This window comes from Symphalangus syndactylus, chromosome 5, assembly GCF_028878055.3.
Source record: "Symphalangus syndactylus isolate Jambi chromosome 5, NHGRI_mSymSyn1-v2.1_pri, whole genome shotgun sequence".
Taxonomy (NCBI): domain Eukaryota; kingdom Metazoa; phylum Chordata; class Mammalia; order Primates; family Hylobatidae; genus Symphalangus; species Symphalangus syndactylus.
In genome coordinates, this window is record NC_072427.2 from 91,083,931 (window position 1) to 91,100,109 (window position 16,179).

Genomic DNA, 16,179 nt, shown 5'->3' on the forward strand with positions numbered 1-16,179 from the left:
AATGGGATGTAAAATAGCATGAAGAATCTATCAGAAATTTAGGAGATGATGCTAGGAAAATGTTAGGTAGATTTACAATGCTTTTTGTAAGTGATATATTCCTATGTAAAGGAACTAAATATATATGCTGTGTAAAAACTAATCATTAGATGGATGTGGCAAAAACAGTCATTCTGAATGGTGAAGTTTCTTTTAGTTTTCTTTCAGACAGTGCATTCTGCCCCTTTCTAATCTAAGAAACTTTGTTCTCTTCCCCTTGGTAGAATTTGTGGAGGATGACTCCAGCAGAGCTTGCAAATATGGAGCATTTATATGAATTTCACCCTCCAGTTTGGATTACTGACACCACACTTAGAAAATCTCCTTTTGTTCCTCAAATGGGTGATGAGGTGAGAGTAATACAAATTTAAAAACACAAATATGGAACATAAAATTTATATTGCTCTTAATTTTTAAATGCTTATTTCCCTTCTGTAGGTAATATATTTTCGACAGGGTCATGAAGCTTATATTGAGGCTGTAAGAAGAAATAATATTTATGAACTGAACCCTAATAAGGAGCCATGGAGAAAAATGGATCTTAGGGTAGGATGATGGCATTATTAAATCATTAAACATTTTAGCACATATATGGTTAAATTATTTACAAATCTATTTAAAAACCTGTTGGAAACATATTTTATTACTTTCTTTCCTACTTGATAACATTTTTGCTATAACCAAAACTTAGGACCTGTGGGAATGGCTTGTCAGTGAGCAAAATTTGTATGTTGCTGATCGGTGTGTAAAATGTTAAATGCAACAACCTAGAGTTTCAGAAAGGCAGCTTGGCAATATATGTATTATCAATCTTAAAAATGTTTATGTATCCAAGACGGATTTTCAAAGGAAGAAATGCAAGTTTTCAAAAGAAGAAATAAAAATTGGAAGAAGGGTTTTAACCTCATGGATAATAAAATAAGGAAATAATTTTTCCTTTTCAATACTTAGCCAATTTTGTGATTTCGTTTGTTTTTAGCTCAAGAAAGAATTCCACATTTTAGCAAGTGGCAAAGGTGTTGGTTTGTTAAGTTATTCTGATTGCTGGTGGGGTGTGTGAAGTGGTCCAGGCTTTCTAGGGGATGTTTTGGCAATAGTAGTTGAAACTGAAAAATATTTGGAACTTTTAATTCTGTGATTTTACTCTTCTGGTAATTTCGAAAACAAGCAGAAATGCTTGTAAATATATGAGTATTGTAGTTCACTCACTGTTTACAGAAACAAAGCTGGAAAAAAAAATTCAAATATTCCACGATAGTGAATGAACCAAATCATGGTGCATTCACACAATCACTTACTATGTACAGCCCATCTTGTACTTGAAGGTTGAAAAATATTTATTGAATGAATGATGGATACATTTTCACAGTGTATTACTAATAGGAAAAATGGGATGTGAAGTGGTATTTCTGGTTATGGTAGCAAAATTTTAAAGACATTTGTAGCCAATCAAAAGAACAACATCAAAATGTCAATGGCGATGATCTGTGGGGAAGTAGTACACATGTTTTTTTATTTTTTATATTTTTATTCTACAGATTTTGATACTTTTAAAAACTTAGAAAATGAAGAAAATGCTAGTTATTTTAACAAATATAGCTGTTTTTAACACTTATATTCAACTTAATGGCTCTGCTTCTATGAGTTAGGCTTTATATACATTGGCGGTTTTATTTATGTCTGTTTAACTTAGGACTGTGTACCTAAGTACAGTCCATCTTCATTATTCTTGGATTCTGTATTCGTGAACTGCGTACTTGCTTTATTTGTAATCCCCAAAACAGTACTCTCGGAGCCTTTTGGTCATTTCTGGACATGCTCAGGGCGATGAAAAATTTGACTTCCCTGACGAGCATGTTTCTAGTTGAGGTTGAACAAGGTGTTGCTCTGCCTTCTTTTTTTTTTTTTTTTTTTTTTTTTTTTTTTTTTTTTTTTTTTTTTTTTAGCTCTCGCATTGAAAACAAGTGTCCTTTTCATGGTCTATTCAGTGCCACATGTTTTCCATTTTTGTGGTGACTTTGCTGTTTAAAATGGCCCCTAAGCATGGTGCTGACATGCTCTCTAGTGTTAAGTGCTAGAAGGCTGAGGTGTGCCTTATGGAGAAGGTACGTTAGATAAGCTTCATTCAGGTATCAGTTAAATGTTTGCAAATCAACAACATATTAAATAAGATACCTTTAAACGGAAACACACATAAAACCAGGTTATGTGTGCACTGGTTTACTGCAGTGTTGTGACCAGAACTTTGCAGGAACCTACCCCTATATATTCTCTATAGCACTGATGTAGTATTTTATTTCAGTGTTCTAGGTGACTTTATAGAACATAACTACTGTGAATAAGAAGAACTATGCTTAGCACTTTGTTTGGTACATTCTAATAATAACATTTGTTCCGTGAATAAGAGGATGAATGATCTGTTGTATTCCTAGTATCAGAGAAGCAGACACTGGGGGGAAGGTTGACTATGGCAAATCCATTTGATGGGATACTCCATCCAGGTAGGGACTTTCACCTGTTTACCGTCCTGTCCCTACTGCCTAGAGGAGGTCATAGCATATGGTAGATTCTCAACAAATATTACTTACTGAATGTATTAGGCAGAAATTTAATATCAAGATTTTGAAGAACACTTATGAATAAGTAGAATGCTTACACATTTTCACTGCATAATATAAAGCTATATAAATACAAATGTACATTGGCTAGGTGTGGCAGGCCACACCTATAATCCCAACACTTTGGGAAGCTGTTGTGGGAGGATCACTTGAGCCCAGGAGTTCGAGACTAGTCTTGACAACATAGGGAGACCCTGTCTCTACAAATAATAAAAAATTAGCTTGGTGCGGTGGCATGTTGTACCTGTAGTCAGTCCCAGCGACTCGGGAAGCTGAGGTGGGAGGATTGATTGAGCTCAGGAGTTTGAGATTGCAGTGAGCCATGAATGTGCTACTGCCCTCCAGCCTAGGCAACCCAGCGAAACCCTGTTTCCAAAACAAAGCCAGAAGGAAATATGTTAGATTTTTAACAGTGATTGTCGTTAGATATTGCGCTAATCCGAGATTTGTGTTTTCAGTCTTACACTTTTGTAATGTATTTTCTAAAGGATGTTCTTTGTATTAGAAACTGTATTAAATATGTGGAGATTAACTTTAGCAAAATTGAATGTAATTAATGGTATTAATTAAACTTGTCTGCTGGTTTGGAAGCCTAAATTATGAGTTTACTTAATATAACAGTATGTGGAGAATTTCAGTATTAAGGAATTGCTTTTATTTTAACCATTAAAAAAATATGTCTGTTAAAGGATCAAGAATTGGTTAAAATAGTTGGAATACGATATGAAGTTGGGCCCCCTACACTCTGTTGCCTCAAACTAGCATTTATAGATCCAGCAACTGGAAAACTTACGGACAAATCTTTCTCTATTAGGTATGTATTATTTTTTAAAATGGAATTATTTAAATTTAAATTTGCCATTTTGCTGATTTAATGAGTAGCACGCCCTTCCCATTTAACTCCAGGTTAGTAGAGCACTGTGGATAGCCTAAGATGTGGCTCGAGCTTCTGATGGCTAGGAAACCCATCCCTGACCCTGAAGTCATAGTAGGCATGTCACAGTTATAGTTAAGTGTGGGCAGTCTGTTTTATATGGTTTTCATGCTGCTTACGTGGGTGGGGAATTCTGACATACAGGCCAAATTTTTTCTGCCCTTCGTTTTTGAAAAAATTCAGAATAATTTCCTACACCTGTGCTGTCTAATAAGGTTACCACTAGTCACATGTGGCTATTGCTCACTTGAAATGTGGATGATCTGATTGAATGTGTTAATATGAGACTTGGCAGAGTACGAGGCATAAACCTTTTTTTTTTAAAAGAAATGAATGTGAATATACACACTGCATTTTGAAGACTAGTTATGAAGAAAAAATATGTAAGATGTCTCTTTTGATTACATATTGAAATAATATTTTGGATATATTTAAAATATGCTATGAAATTTACTGTTTTGCCTTTTAAAATATAGCTGGTTGAAAATTAAAAATTACATTTGTAGATCTCATGTTTCTTTTGGACAGTGCTGCTTTTAGACTATAACCTGCTATGTAGAGAGTTTAATAATTTTTTAAATTTTTGTCTAGATATCATGATATGCCAGATGTTATTGACTTTCTTGTATTGCGTCAGTTTTATGATGAAGCAAGACAGAGGAATTGGCAGTCTTGTAAGTCTATCCTTACTAAGTTTTATATACCCTTAAAAATCAATCTGTTTTATTGGTCTAACTTTTTGGCCGTGGGACTCTTAATTATAGTGTATACAAACATGTAAATTCCGGAAGAGATATAAGTGACCTGTAAATATATTTTGCTTACAGCTTGGTACTTACTGATTATGCAGACTTTTTTGGTGGGGGCTGGGGGACGGCGGGTGGGGCAGGCATTGTCTCCCTAGGTCGCCCAGGCTGGAGTGCAATGGCGTGATCTCAGCTCACTGCAACCTCCTCCTCTAAAGTTCAAGCGATTCTCTTGCCTCAGCCTCCTGAGTAGCTGGGATTACAGGTGCGCGCCACTACGCCCAGCCAATTTTTGTATTTTTAGTAGAGACAGGGTTTCACCATGTTGGTCAGGCTAGTCTCGAACTCCTGACCTCGCGATCCGCTCACCTCTGCCTCCCAAACTGCTGGGATTACATGCGTGAGCCACCGTGCCCAGCCCGATTATGTAGACTTTTTAGACGAGCAACTTTTCTTCTGTTCTTTTGGTTCATGACATTTGGAAAAGATTATTTTCACTCCTTGACTATAGGCTAGAGTAGACTTACTTCCTTTTAGACTTCCCTGTACTATATATATATTGTATATAGTTATCTTTGATGTAACATTGGCATAATTTACACAATTATAACAGGATCTAAAATGATCAGAAGGTTGAAGAGTAATTTCAGATTTCACACTGAAAATGTTCTGGTATACCCAATGATTTTACCCTTGATATCATAACAACGTAGACTTAAATGGGAAGACTTGACACTGTTTCTTTAAGAAATAAAAAATTCATATACACTTATGCTTTATAACCATGTAATGTATAGGTGGCAGAAAAATTAAAAAATTAAAATTACCTCAATGTAATCTTACACATTTGAGTAAAATTACACATTGGAGTAATTTTAATACCTCAATATAGGTACTGAAATACTCGAATGTGATTTTTGTGATGATCATTTAAGGAGGGCTCACTTATTCAGCATTGTGTAGATTATTAATCTCAGGATATAACTGATGATTGAATGACTGTCATTAGGCTGGGTAGTAATAGCAGCTGTTAATAGTAACTGTAGTACCTGTTTCACAGGTATACAAATATATGTTGAGTGTGTAATGCTATCCAGGGAGCTTGTGTATTGAGTTAGAAGTAGGATGGTTCATTCTTTTATCAGTTCTTGGATTTTTGTTAGAAATACTAAGTTTTACCCAGGCTGTGTCATCTGGTGTACGCATTCATAAATGATGTTAAGACATTGATCTTTCTAGTTACTGCAGTTTCTTTCTTTCTTTCCTTCTTTTTTTGGACACAAGGTCTTGCTCTGTTGCCCAGGCTGAAGGGCAGTGGTGCAACCAGAGCTCACTGCAGCCTCAACTTCTTGGGCTCAAGCAATCCTCCCACCTCAGCCTCCTTTTTGGCTGTGGGACTCTTAATTATAGTGTATACAAACATGTAAATTCCGGAAGCTGCACCATGTGCAGCTAATTTTTAATTTTTTTTGTGGAGACAGGGTCTTGCTGTATTGCCCAGGCTGGTTTTGAATTCCTGGGCTCAAGCAGTCCTCTTGCCTCAGCCTCCCTAAAGTGTAGGAATTACAGGTGTGAGCCACTATATCTGGCCACTGCTGCCTTTTTGTGTGGGTACTACAAAAAGGTATATTTTAGATAGAGTCCCTAATCATCCTCATCTGATGTGAAAGATTGTCAGAGCGTGTGGCTCCTCTTTATAGATTATTCTCCTGGTAACATCTACACAAGTAATCAGGATTATTTTGGGAGTAGATGCGGAGAAAATTTTTCTTGAAGAAAAACATACAGCCACAAAAATAACATGAAGCAACATTAGCAGGTTGTATAGTTGTGTTCCAAATAACTTTAAAGCTTCCCTGCTATTATGATTTTTCAGCCCCCATGAGGTGTAAGAGGCTCTCATTTTTGCCAACATGTCCATTAATTTTTTTAAAACTGAATTATCTACAGTTAAACTCTAGAGATGGAGTCCCAGATGCCTCCTGTAATTTAGTGGTTTTTGTTTCATTTTTGTGGTTGAGAAATTGTTGGACCAGACCTGTTATACTACACTTTAATTCATTTTGCTCCCCCATTTTTGCATGGAATTTGAGTAGTATGGCAAGAAGAAGTTGCTTGTTTTCATTTTTACAGTGGATTTTTATCCTTCTCTTGAAAGGCCAAAGTAGGTTTATTTGAAAAGTCTTAACATAAGACTACCAGGGTAATCAGCTAGCAAAAACATAGAAAAGACACTTTTAGTATGAGAAAACTTAATTTTTTAAGGCTCCTTTTTATTTAAAGGGTTGTTTTTGTATGAAGAAATATTTTTATCTAAACTGAAAGTATCTTCTAGTATTAGGTAAATAGCAAGAAAAATATACACTTAATTTTTTATATCAAAGACTCTTCTAACATGTTTTTATATTTGGCCTCTCAAAATTGAGGCAGCTGATTTTATTACAATAATTATTATTACATTCAGTTGTAATTAATGTTTATGTTAAATTAGGGTATTAGAGATTTGCACAAAATCATGGTGTGGTTTATCTAAAATTATAAGTTTAAAGCTATACTAGTCTCCTTAGTTTTCTTTCGGGGCTATGGTTTCAAGTGATTTTGAAGTAAAATATATGTAAAACTCATGTTTACATAAGTTTGAAAATATACTAAAGACTAAAACATGTAGGTCTAGTAGTTGTGGCATGATTTTTTTTCAAACCTTTGAAGAATTCACTGTAAGCATACTTTAATTATTCAAGACCGTTTGCCAGGTATATTCTTTCTTGGGGATAAATTGTAGCTTTAATTTTGATTTATTTTTATAAAACTTTCCTTGAGAAAAGAACTGTTGATCTATATCCCGAACAATCATCAGTGCTGGATAGGTGACTTTTATTGTTTCATTGGTTTTGTTTTGTAAATGGTGGGAAGGGTAAGAAGGAAGAGATATGGTTACTGCGGCAGTTCATGTTTCTATTGTAATGAATGTTAAACACAGATCTAGTGCAGTTTATTTCACTGGTTGAAGTGTTAGAGTTGTAAAATACATCTAGAAATCCATTTAATCTAAAAGTTAAATTTTTTATTCCATATTTTTCTTGGTTTAGGAGTGCTGCTTGCCTGTGTTTGTATTGTGCTTTTGGCTTCTTTTTTATCTGTATCATATGGTGTTTTGTAGATTAAAAAAAAATTAATGAATGTTAGCAGAGAAATGCCTCAGACTTGATCATTTCTCTCCTAGGTGACAGATTCCGCTCTATTATTGATGATGCTTGGTGGTTTGGAACAGTGTTAAGTCAAGAGCCATATCAACCACAGTATCCTGATAGTCATTTCCAGTGTTACGTTGTTAGGTTTGTATACAGATGAAAACTAATCATTTACAAGTAATTCAGTGTGGCAGGTTGCTGTATGAATAATACATTTCTGGTTTTTAAAAAAAACATGGTTTTTATCTGTCATTAAGTCATGTCAGGCTGACCCAAAATCTCTCAGACATGCACCTACTCTTTGTTTCCTATTCATTAGTACTCCCCTTGGTTCAGGTTCTGCTTGCTTTTCTGAAACTATTTCTGTAGCCACCTAATATTTCCTTTACCTCGTATTGTCAGTGTCCTAGTTCAGAAACAGATATTATATCATTAATCTTCTTCAAAGAAACTTTTGATGCCTTTTCATTGGCAATGGAATAAAAACCATTGACTGTGGCTGTGGTGGAATTCAAGGGCTTCATGCCTTGTCTTTGAGTTATTGTTCACTTTGGGTGCAGGCCACATAGGATTTCTGGTTTTGTTCTTAAACCTGTTATTTTAATAATATATCCTTCTTAAGAAAATTTACTGTTAATATTTAAAATTGTACTGCTGTAGTGAGGTTAATTTTCACATTTTGTATCTTTTGTTTATTTTTATAATGTGTATCTATTATCCACATTTTGTTTTCATGAAAGGCTAACCAGAGATTTGTTGTTTTTTAACAGGTGGGATAATACTGAAATTGAAAAACTTAGCCCATGGGACATGGAACCAATTCCTGATAATGGTATATATATTTGTTAAATAATGAAAACATTTTATTTTTATAATATGTAACAGTGCATATGGAACAAATATTTGTATTCTATGATCAGTATATTCAAATTATTACAGTAACTGAACTTTACTGAAAGAAGACAACAGCATCGTGTTTATCTGTTTTGTTAATTCCTGACCTTAGATTCCAGCTTGATTTTGGCTGTACCTTAGTAGCTTGCTGTCATTTCTCATGTAACCTTGCATTAAACTTAACTCCTGGCTGGGCACCATGGCTCACGCCTGTAATCTCAGCACTTTGGGAGGCCAAAGCAGATGGATCACCTGAGATCAGGAGTTCAAGACCAGCCTGGCCAACATGGTGAAACCGTGTGTCTACTAAAAATACAAAAAATTAGGTGGGCATGGTGGTGTGTGCCTGTAATCCCAGCTACTTGGGAGGCTGAGGCAGGAGAATCGCTTGAACCCAGAAGGCAGAGGTTTCAGTGAGCTGAGATCGTGGCTACTGCACTCCAGCCTAGGCGACAGCGAGACTCCATCTCAGAAAAACAAAACAAAAACAAAAAACTTACATGCTTCATGTAGCCTCTACTTTTCCTACCTCAATCTTTTACCGTTGGTCTTCCTTCAAGGAAAAGATGGAACTTGACTTCCATTTGTCTTCTGCTTTACCTCAAGTTGTCTTATTATGGATTTTCTGTTGAAATAGACAACTATTTAAAGCCAACCCGTCCTCCAGTGCTACCATCCCACTGCTGTTGCCTTCCAAGGGCCTGGTACCTACACTTAGCTCATCCCCTCCAACAATTTTAATTTCTTCCTACCTTTCTCCAGTCAGGTTTGAATATGTCTCTTAGACCTTACATTTGACTTCATGAAGCATTTTTGTTACTGAATTATTTCCCTTTTGCTAAACTTTTTGAAAGGGTACTCTGTATCTCTTGCTTCCATTTTTTTTCACCACCAAGCTTTCTTTATGTGTTTTCACTGATTTGTAACATCCTTTGATGTTTTTCTCTTAAAAAAATTTTCAAGAAAATCTCTGAATATCTGCATTTTGATATTTTTCTTCAATATGTGCTCTCCATTTTTTATAGCACTTTAAAAAACTTCATTTTGAGATAATTTCAGACTTAAAAAAAGTTACAAAAATAGTACAAGGGTTTTCTGAATACCTAGATTTCCCTTCTTACACAGCTAGCACATTGCAGTGATCAAAATCAGGACATTATTATTAATACGATACTATTGTCTATAGACTTCATTCAGATTTTGTCTGTTTCACTAATATCCTTTCACATTTTGGATTTGTCATGTCATCTTAGTCTTTAATCCAGGATCCCTCCATTTTTCACTGTCTTTCATGACTTTAAGGCTTTTGAAGATTACTGGGCAGTTATTTTATAGAATTTCCATTAGTTTGGGTTTGATGTTTTTTCTCGATTAAATTTAGGTTTTGCATTTTTGGCAAAAATGTCAGAAAAGTAATGTGTCTTTCTCAGTGCAATTATTTTAGGATTTTAATAATTTTAATAATTTGATTTAGGGGGTATGTGTCAGGTTTCTCCAGTGTAAAGTAAATACTTTTTCCATTATAATTAGTGTCCCATGGGGATATATTTATGTGCTGCAAATAATCTTGTTTCTTATCATGCTTCCACTCACTAATTGTAGCATCCGTTGGTAATTCTTGCCTCAAATAATGATTTTTTGTTTTCATTGTCTTACATGTATTAGTTGGAATTGTACTATAAGATACATCTTCTCCTTTCCCATTTATTTATATTAGTATGTACTCAGATTTTTGTAAAATAAAATCAGTGTTCAATTGTTATCATTGTTTTGTTGCTACCTTATTGCAGATTTGGCCACTGGGAACCCCTTCACGTTGGCTCCTATGTCCATTTGACATTTTCTTTTGAATCGCCTTTGAGTGTTTTCATAGCTTCTGGGAATATGCAGTGTTCAAGGCTCACCTTGTATTTTCTCTACCTCAGCTGTGGAGTCAGGCAGTTTTTCAGGGCCCATGGCCTGTTTGATTGGAGAAAGGCATTTAGAAACCAAGATATTTCTTGTTATTGATGAATAATATTCCATTGTATGGATATAGCACATTTTTATCCATTCATCAGTTGATGGGCATTTGGATTGCTTCCATTATTTGGCTGTGAATAGTGCTCCTGTGAATATCATGTGCAAGTTTTTTTTTCTTTTGGGTACATATGTAGGAGTGGCATTGCTGGGTTACATGGTAACTCTGGTTAACCTTTTGAGGGCTGACAAATGTTTTTTTGGAGCAGGTATACCATTTTACATTTCCAGCAACAGTGTATGTGGGTTCCAATTTTTTCACATCCTGGACACTTTTGTTTTAACTTATAGGAAGTATTATTGTGGTTTCGATTTGCCTTTCTCTGATGCCTAATGATACTGAGCATTTTTTCCTTTGCTTATTGGTCATTTTTATATCTTTGTAGAAATGTTCAATTTCTTTTTTTTTTCTTTTTTCTTTCTTTTTTTTTTTTTTGAGACAGTCTCCCTCTTTGCCCAGGTTGAAGTGCAGTGGTGCAATTGCGACTCACTGCAACCTGCACCTGCCAGGCTCAAGTGGTTCTCGTGCCTCAGCCTGCTGCTGAGTAGCTGGAACTATAGGCATGTGCCACCCAGCTATTTTGCCATGTTGGCCATACTAGACTTGAACTTCTGGCCTCAAGTGATCTGCCTGCGTTGGCCTCCCAAAGTGGTGGAATTACAGGCGTGAGCCACCGAGCCTGGCTGAGAAACATTGAGGTTCTTTCCTCATTTTAAACTGTTATCCATTAGTTCTGGATATCATAATTTCTTCTGTTCCCTTAAATGGTCTCCGCATTTTGGGGCTTTTCTGGATTTTTTTTTTTTTTTTTTTTGCTTTATTTTCTTTTACTGTTGCATTAGGATAATTTTATTGCTGTGTCTTCAGTTTTTATTGCTGTGTCTACACTATGTTCGTGTAAAATTTGTTACATATGCATCTTTTTAGTTTTATGTTTGGAAAATATTAGTTATTATTGCTTTGTTTTATGAAATATTAGCTATGCTTATAGAGTAAATCATATCACTACATCACATATTTGTTTCATACACATTTCTTGAATGTCTGCTGTTTGGGGGGCATCAAGTTAGACACTAAGTAGACATTATGAGAAAAGATTTAGTTTTTTCCTCTCAATGATGATATACATTCAGAAATGAATAACACATACTGTGCTCTTTTGAATTTTTTTTTTTTTTTTTTAAAGATGTAGTTTTGCTTTCTTGCCCAGTCTGGAGTGCAGTGGCGCAATCTCCACTCATTGCAACCTCCACCTCCCAGGTTCAAGCGATTCTCCTGCCTCAGCCTGTTTAGTAGCTGGGACTACAGGTGTGTGCCACCATGCCTGGCTAGTTTTTGTATTTTTAGTAGAGATGGGCTTTTGCCATGTTGGCCAGGCTGGTCTTGAATTCTTGACCTTAAGTGATCCCCCTGCCTTGGCCTCCCAAAGTGCTGGGATTACAGGCATGAGCCACCATGCCTGGCGTTGTCTTTTAATATTTTTATCTTATATATTTATATTTTCTTTTGGAATATCTTATTTATCACCAGCCAGTGTATTATAGTATTCACCTTACTGCTTGTTGTTTTCATCTCTAAAAGTTGGATTTGGGTGTGTGTTTCATGTCTTCCATTTATATATGTTTTTAATGAACATGCGTAATATGACTGCATTCATGTCTTTGCTAATTCTAACATATGTGCCAATTCTGGTTGGTTGATTAATAAATCTCTTCATTATGGATATTTCCTAATGTATTACCTGCGTTATCATTTTAAATTTTATGTCAGACATTGTGAATTTTACCTTGTTGGGTGCTGTATATTTTTGTATTCCTGTAAGTGTTACACTTTGTTCTGTCACACAATTAAGCTAGTCGGAAACAATTTTATCTTTTTAAGATATGGTAGATGGGTTTGGAGCAGTGCTCAGCCTAGAATGATTTACTTTCGACTTCTGAGGCAAGACCCTTTTATGCAATCTATCCACTGCTCTATGTATCATGCAGCTTTTCAGTCTGGCTGGGGGGAACAGGCACAGGTGCTGGCCCTTTTGTGCATCAGGCCTTTGTTATCACAGATCTTTCATTTGGTTCTTTTCCTGGCGTCCTGTCATTTCTTCACACGTGTGGGTTGATCAGTATTCACCAGAATACTTGAGGAGACCAGACCAGCCCAGGCAACATAGTGAGACCCCCTTTCTCCCCATTAAAACAGACACACGCACACAGCCACCCACCCACACCCCTTGCCCAAAGTCATAGTTTTTAGGTGGTATAGATGTGATTTGAACTCAGATCCCAGCTTTGATAAACCAGTGTTTTTTAAAGCACTTTATGTTGCCTGCCTATACAGCCTCTTTCCTCTTCTTTTTGATGAGATAAAATATTGAAAGCACAACTCTGAATTACAGTAGAATTCAGTACAAAATACACATTTTGGCTTATTAGGGCAGTGGGATGTCTCCGCCCACATTTCTTTTATGTTCCTGCGGAAAATAGAATGGAAATCCTTTTTCTTTGCAAGAACATGAATTATAAGCTTATAGGAATCATTTATCATCCAGGTTTAAAAAATTCCCATCTCTCAGCTAAAAGACTACATCATATGACTTAATTCTAATAGGTCAACTCTATTGAAGTTAAGAGCATTCCCAAAGAATGCTGTATGTAAAACTTGTGTGTATGTTTGCAGGAATCTTAACGGATATGTTTCTAGAGGAAATGCTCCCATGAGCATTCTCTCCACCATTTAGCAGCTGTTAAAATGATGCTCTTCCCAATGCCCTTGTTCTTTAATTGTGAACGTGCTCTGAGTTAACCTGGTAGCCAGTACACAGTACACAGTAAATGACATTTCTTATCTGTATGTTAGAACCAATATTCAGTAAGCTAAAATATTTTGAGCTTCCTCAGATTTTCTCCTTTTTTTTTTTTTTTTTTTGGAGACAGAGTCTCGCCCTGTTGCCCAGGCTGGAGTGCAATGGCACAATCTCAGCTCACTGCAACCTCCACCTCCGGGTTCAAGCTATTCTCCTGTCTCAGTCTCCTTAGTAGCTGGGATTACAGGTGTTCCCCACCACAGCTGGCTAAGTTTTGTATTTTTAGTAGAGATGGGGTTTTGCCACGTTGGCCAGGCTGGTCTCGAACTCCTGACCCCAGGCGAGCCACCCACCTCGGCCTCTCAAAGTGCTAGGATTACAGGCGTCCGCCACCCTGCCCGCTTCTGCTTATTTTTCAAGAAATACCAGTCTGTTTCATTTGAGCTCCCTAAAAATTTAAGAAAATTAGCCATTTGTCATGTGGGATTATTTTATCCATTTTGACTTGACTTTTTAAAAATTTTAATTTTAAAATTTTAACTGTATGTAAGCTTAAAATTTTGAATATTGTCAGGTTCAGTTTGTGTTTTCAGAGGCCTCAGGGTTAAGTTTGCTTCCTTGAAGAAACAGACTGAAAACTGCAATACTGGCACTGTTATTTTTAATTTTTAATTTGTTAGGGTAGGTAGATTGTGTGTTTACCTGAATTTAAGCAATTTGCTAATCTCAATGAGTAATTTTAAAAGAGTTGCACATTTGAACTCTATTTTTGACTGTGGAGATAACCTAGCTTTATAAGCTATGAAAATTGAATTTTAATACCGTATATATTTATTTTTTGTTTTTTTTTCTTCCCCTCCTTGTTTTTTATGGTATTCATAGTTGATCCACCTGAAGAATTAGGAGCTAGTATTTCTGTCACATCAGATGAGCTAGAGAAATTGCTGTATAAACCACAAGCTGGTGAATGGGGTCAGAAATCAAGAGATGAAGAATGTGATAGAATTATCAGTGGTATAGATCAACTTCTGAATCTTGGTAAGTTTTTTTTTTTTTTTAGGATGAAAAGTTTTTTTTCAATTTTTTTCATAAAGGTATTTAAAAATAACTAGCATAATCGAGGTTTCTGTTCTTTTCTACACTTTGTATTGGTTATCTTTTAATTTAGCCTGTAATGTTAAATGTAGCCATATCTTATGAATGATTTCTAGAGAAGTACCACTTAGAGGCAATGGATTTATTGATTAAAAACTCTCCTGTCTTCCCTAACAGATATAGCAGCAGCTTTTGCAGGCCCTGTTGATCTGTGTACATACCCGAAGTACTGTACTGTAGTAGCTTATCCAACCGATCTTTACACAATTCGAATGAGACTTGTTAATCGATTTTACAGGTTAGTAGAAACCTGCTTTCAAAATGTTTAAAAAGCTATATTTGGCAATATTGACTAGGGTAAACAAAGAAAGAGTGGTAGAATTGGGGGCTGATTAGCATTTTCTGTTTCATTATTCTCTTTCATTGTCAGATAGTATTAGATGCCTGTGGTTAGGTGTAGGGCCAGGCAGAAGATTGACTACCATATTTCACCCTTGTTTTTTTTTTCAGTGATTATTTCCATATCACTGAAATTTTACTTTTATTCCACTTATTTCAGTAAACTTTCACTGGTACTTTAGTAATGAGAATTTTTCTATCCTCATACATGATTGAAGACATAATTTGTTTTAAAATTAACAGCCACAGTTGAAACAGTTGTTTGTTTTTCTAATCAGATAACCAAGCTGCAGAATCTTAAGGCCTCAGTAAATGTTGTGTCTTATTATTTGAACAATAAGACCTTCTATTTTAATTATTCTTGGTAAATAGTGGTTTTGTTTCTCCAGTGGTTTTCATTTGCCAAACTCATGACAGATGGTTTAACAGGGTGGCTACTGCTCCCAGGGAATTCTGTCAGATGCATCCTCATTTCCAGTGCAGCAGCTGTTGGCAGTCTTTCATCAAAAGTCCGTCCATCAGTAGTTACCTATTGTGATTGGCCAAGTAGTTTTGCTTTGGCTACCAGGGCTTTGTTCTGTTGAATATGATATTCCTGAAATCTCTTGGATATTCTTTGTGTCATTTAAAAATAATTTTTGTAGGAGGCCAGGCGCATTGGCTTATGCCTGTAATCCCAGCACTTCATGAGGCCCAGGCAGGTAGATCACCTGAGGTCAAGAGTTTGAGACCAGCCTGGCCAACATGGTGAAACCCCTTCTCTACTGAAAATACAAAAATTAGCCAGGCATGGTGGCATGTGCCTGTAATCTCAGGTACTTGGGAGGCTGAGGCAGGAGAATCGCTTGAACCCAGGAGGTGGAGGTTGCAGTGAGCTGAGATCACGCCACTGCACTCCAGCCTGGGTGGTGGAGTGAGACCCTGTCTAAGCAATAAAAAATAAATAAATAAATATTTTTGTGGGAGCTAAATGATAAGACCACATGGACACATAGAGGGGAACAACACACACTAGGGCCTTTTGGCGGGTGACAGGACAGAGAGAATCAAGAAAAACAACTAATGGGTACTAGGCTTAATACTTGAGTGATGAAATAATCTGTACAACCAATCCCTGTGACACAAGTTTCCCTGTGTAACAATCCTGTACTTGTACCCCTGAACTTAAAAGTTAAAAAAATATATTTCTGTAAGCAATGTTCTGAACAGATGGTCTCTTCAGGCTTTACTTTTGTTGTGAAGTCTTTAACATAGTCCAAAAAGCAGGTGTCTCTTAAGTTTATTGTAGGTCCCAAGAAATTCCTTAAACTGTTCTGAGTAGATTCTGTTATTTATACAGTCATATACTTCCGGCCTTTCTGATGCATGAGTTTCCTTTCTGCTCTGGAAAAATAGTTGTTCAACCTACCCTTGAATGTCTCCAGTAAGGCCTGATATCTTATT

General features: G+C 36.1%; 1 protein-coding gene across 5 annotated transcripts in view; it reads left to right on the forward strand.

Annotated features, from left to right (window-relative positions):
* Positions 1-16,179, forward strand: part of BRWD1 (bromodomain and WD repeat domain containing 1) — a 131,159-nt gene that overhangs the window by 83,673 nt on the left and 31,307 nt on the right. For all 5 annotated transcript variants that reach the window (XM_055279712.2, XM_055279713.2, XM_063640596.1 and 2 more), the window contains 8 exons: positions 264-389; positions 478-585; positions 3,347-3,471; positions 4,183-4,265; positions 7,561-7,672; positions 8,299-8,360; positions 14,125-14,280; positions 14,515-14,635. In XM_055279712.2, coding sequence (XP_055135687.2) covers positions 264-389; positions 478-585; positions 3,347-3,471; positions 4,183-4,265; positions 7,561-7,672; positions 8,299-8,360; positions 14,125-14,280; positions 14,515-14,635 — 893 coding nt within the window. The remainder of the gene's footprint in view (positions 1-263; positions 390-477; positions 586-3,346; positions 3,472-4,182; positions 4,266-7,560; positions 7,673-8,298; positions 8,361-14,124; positions 14,281-14,514; positions 14,636-16,179) is intronic.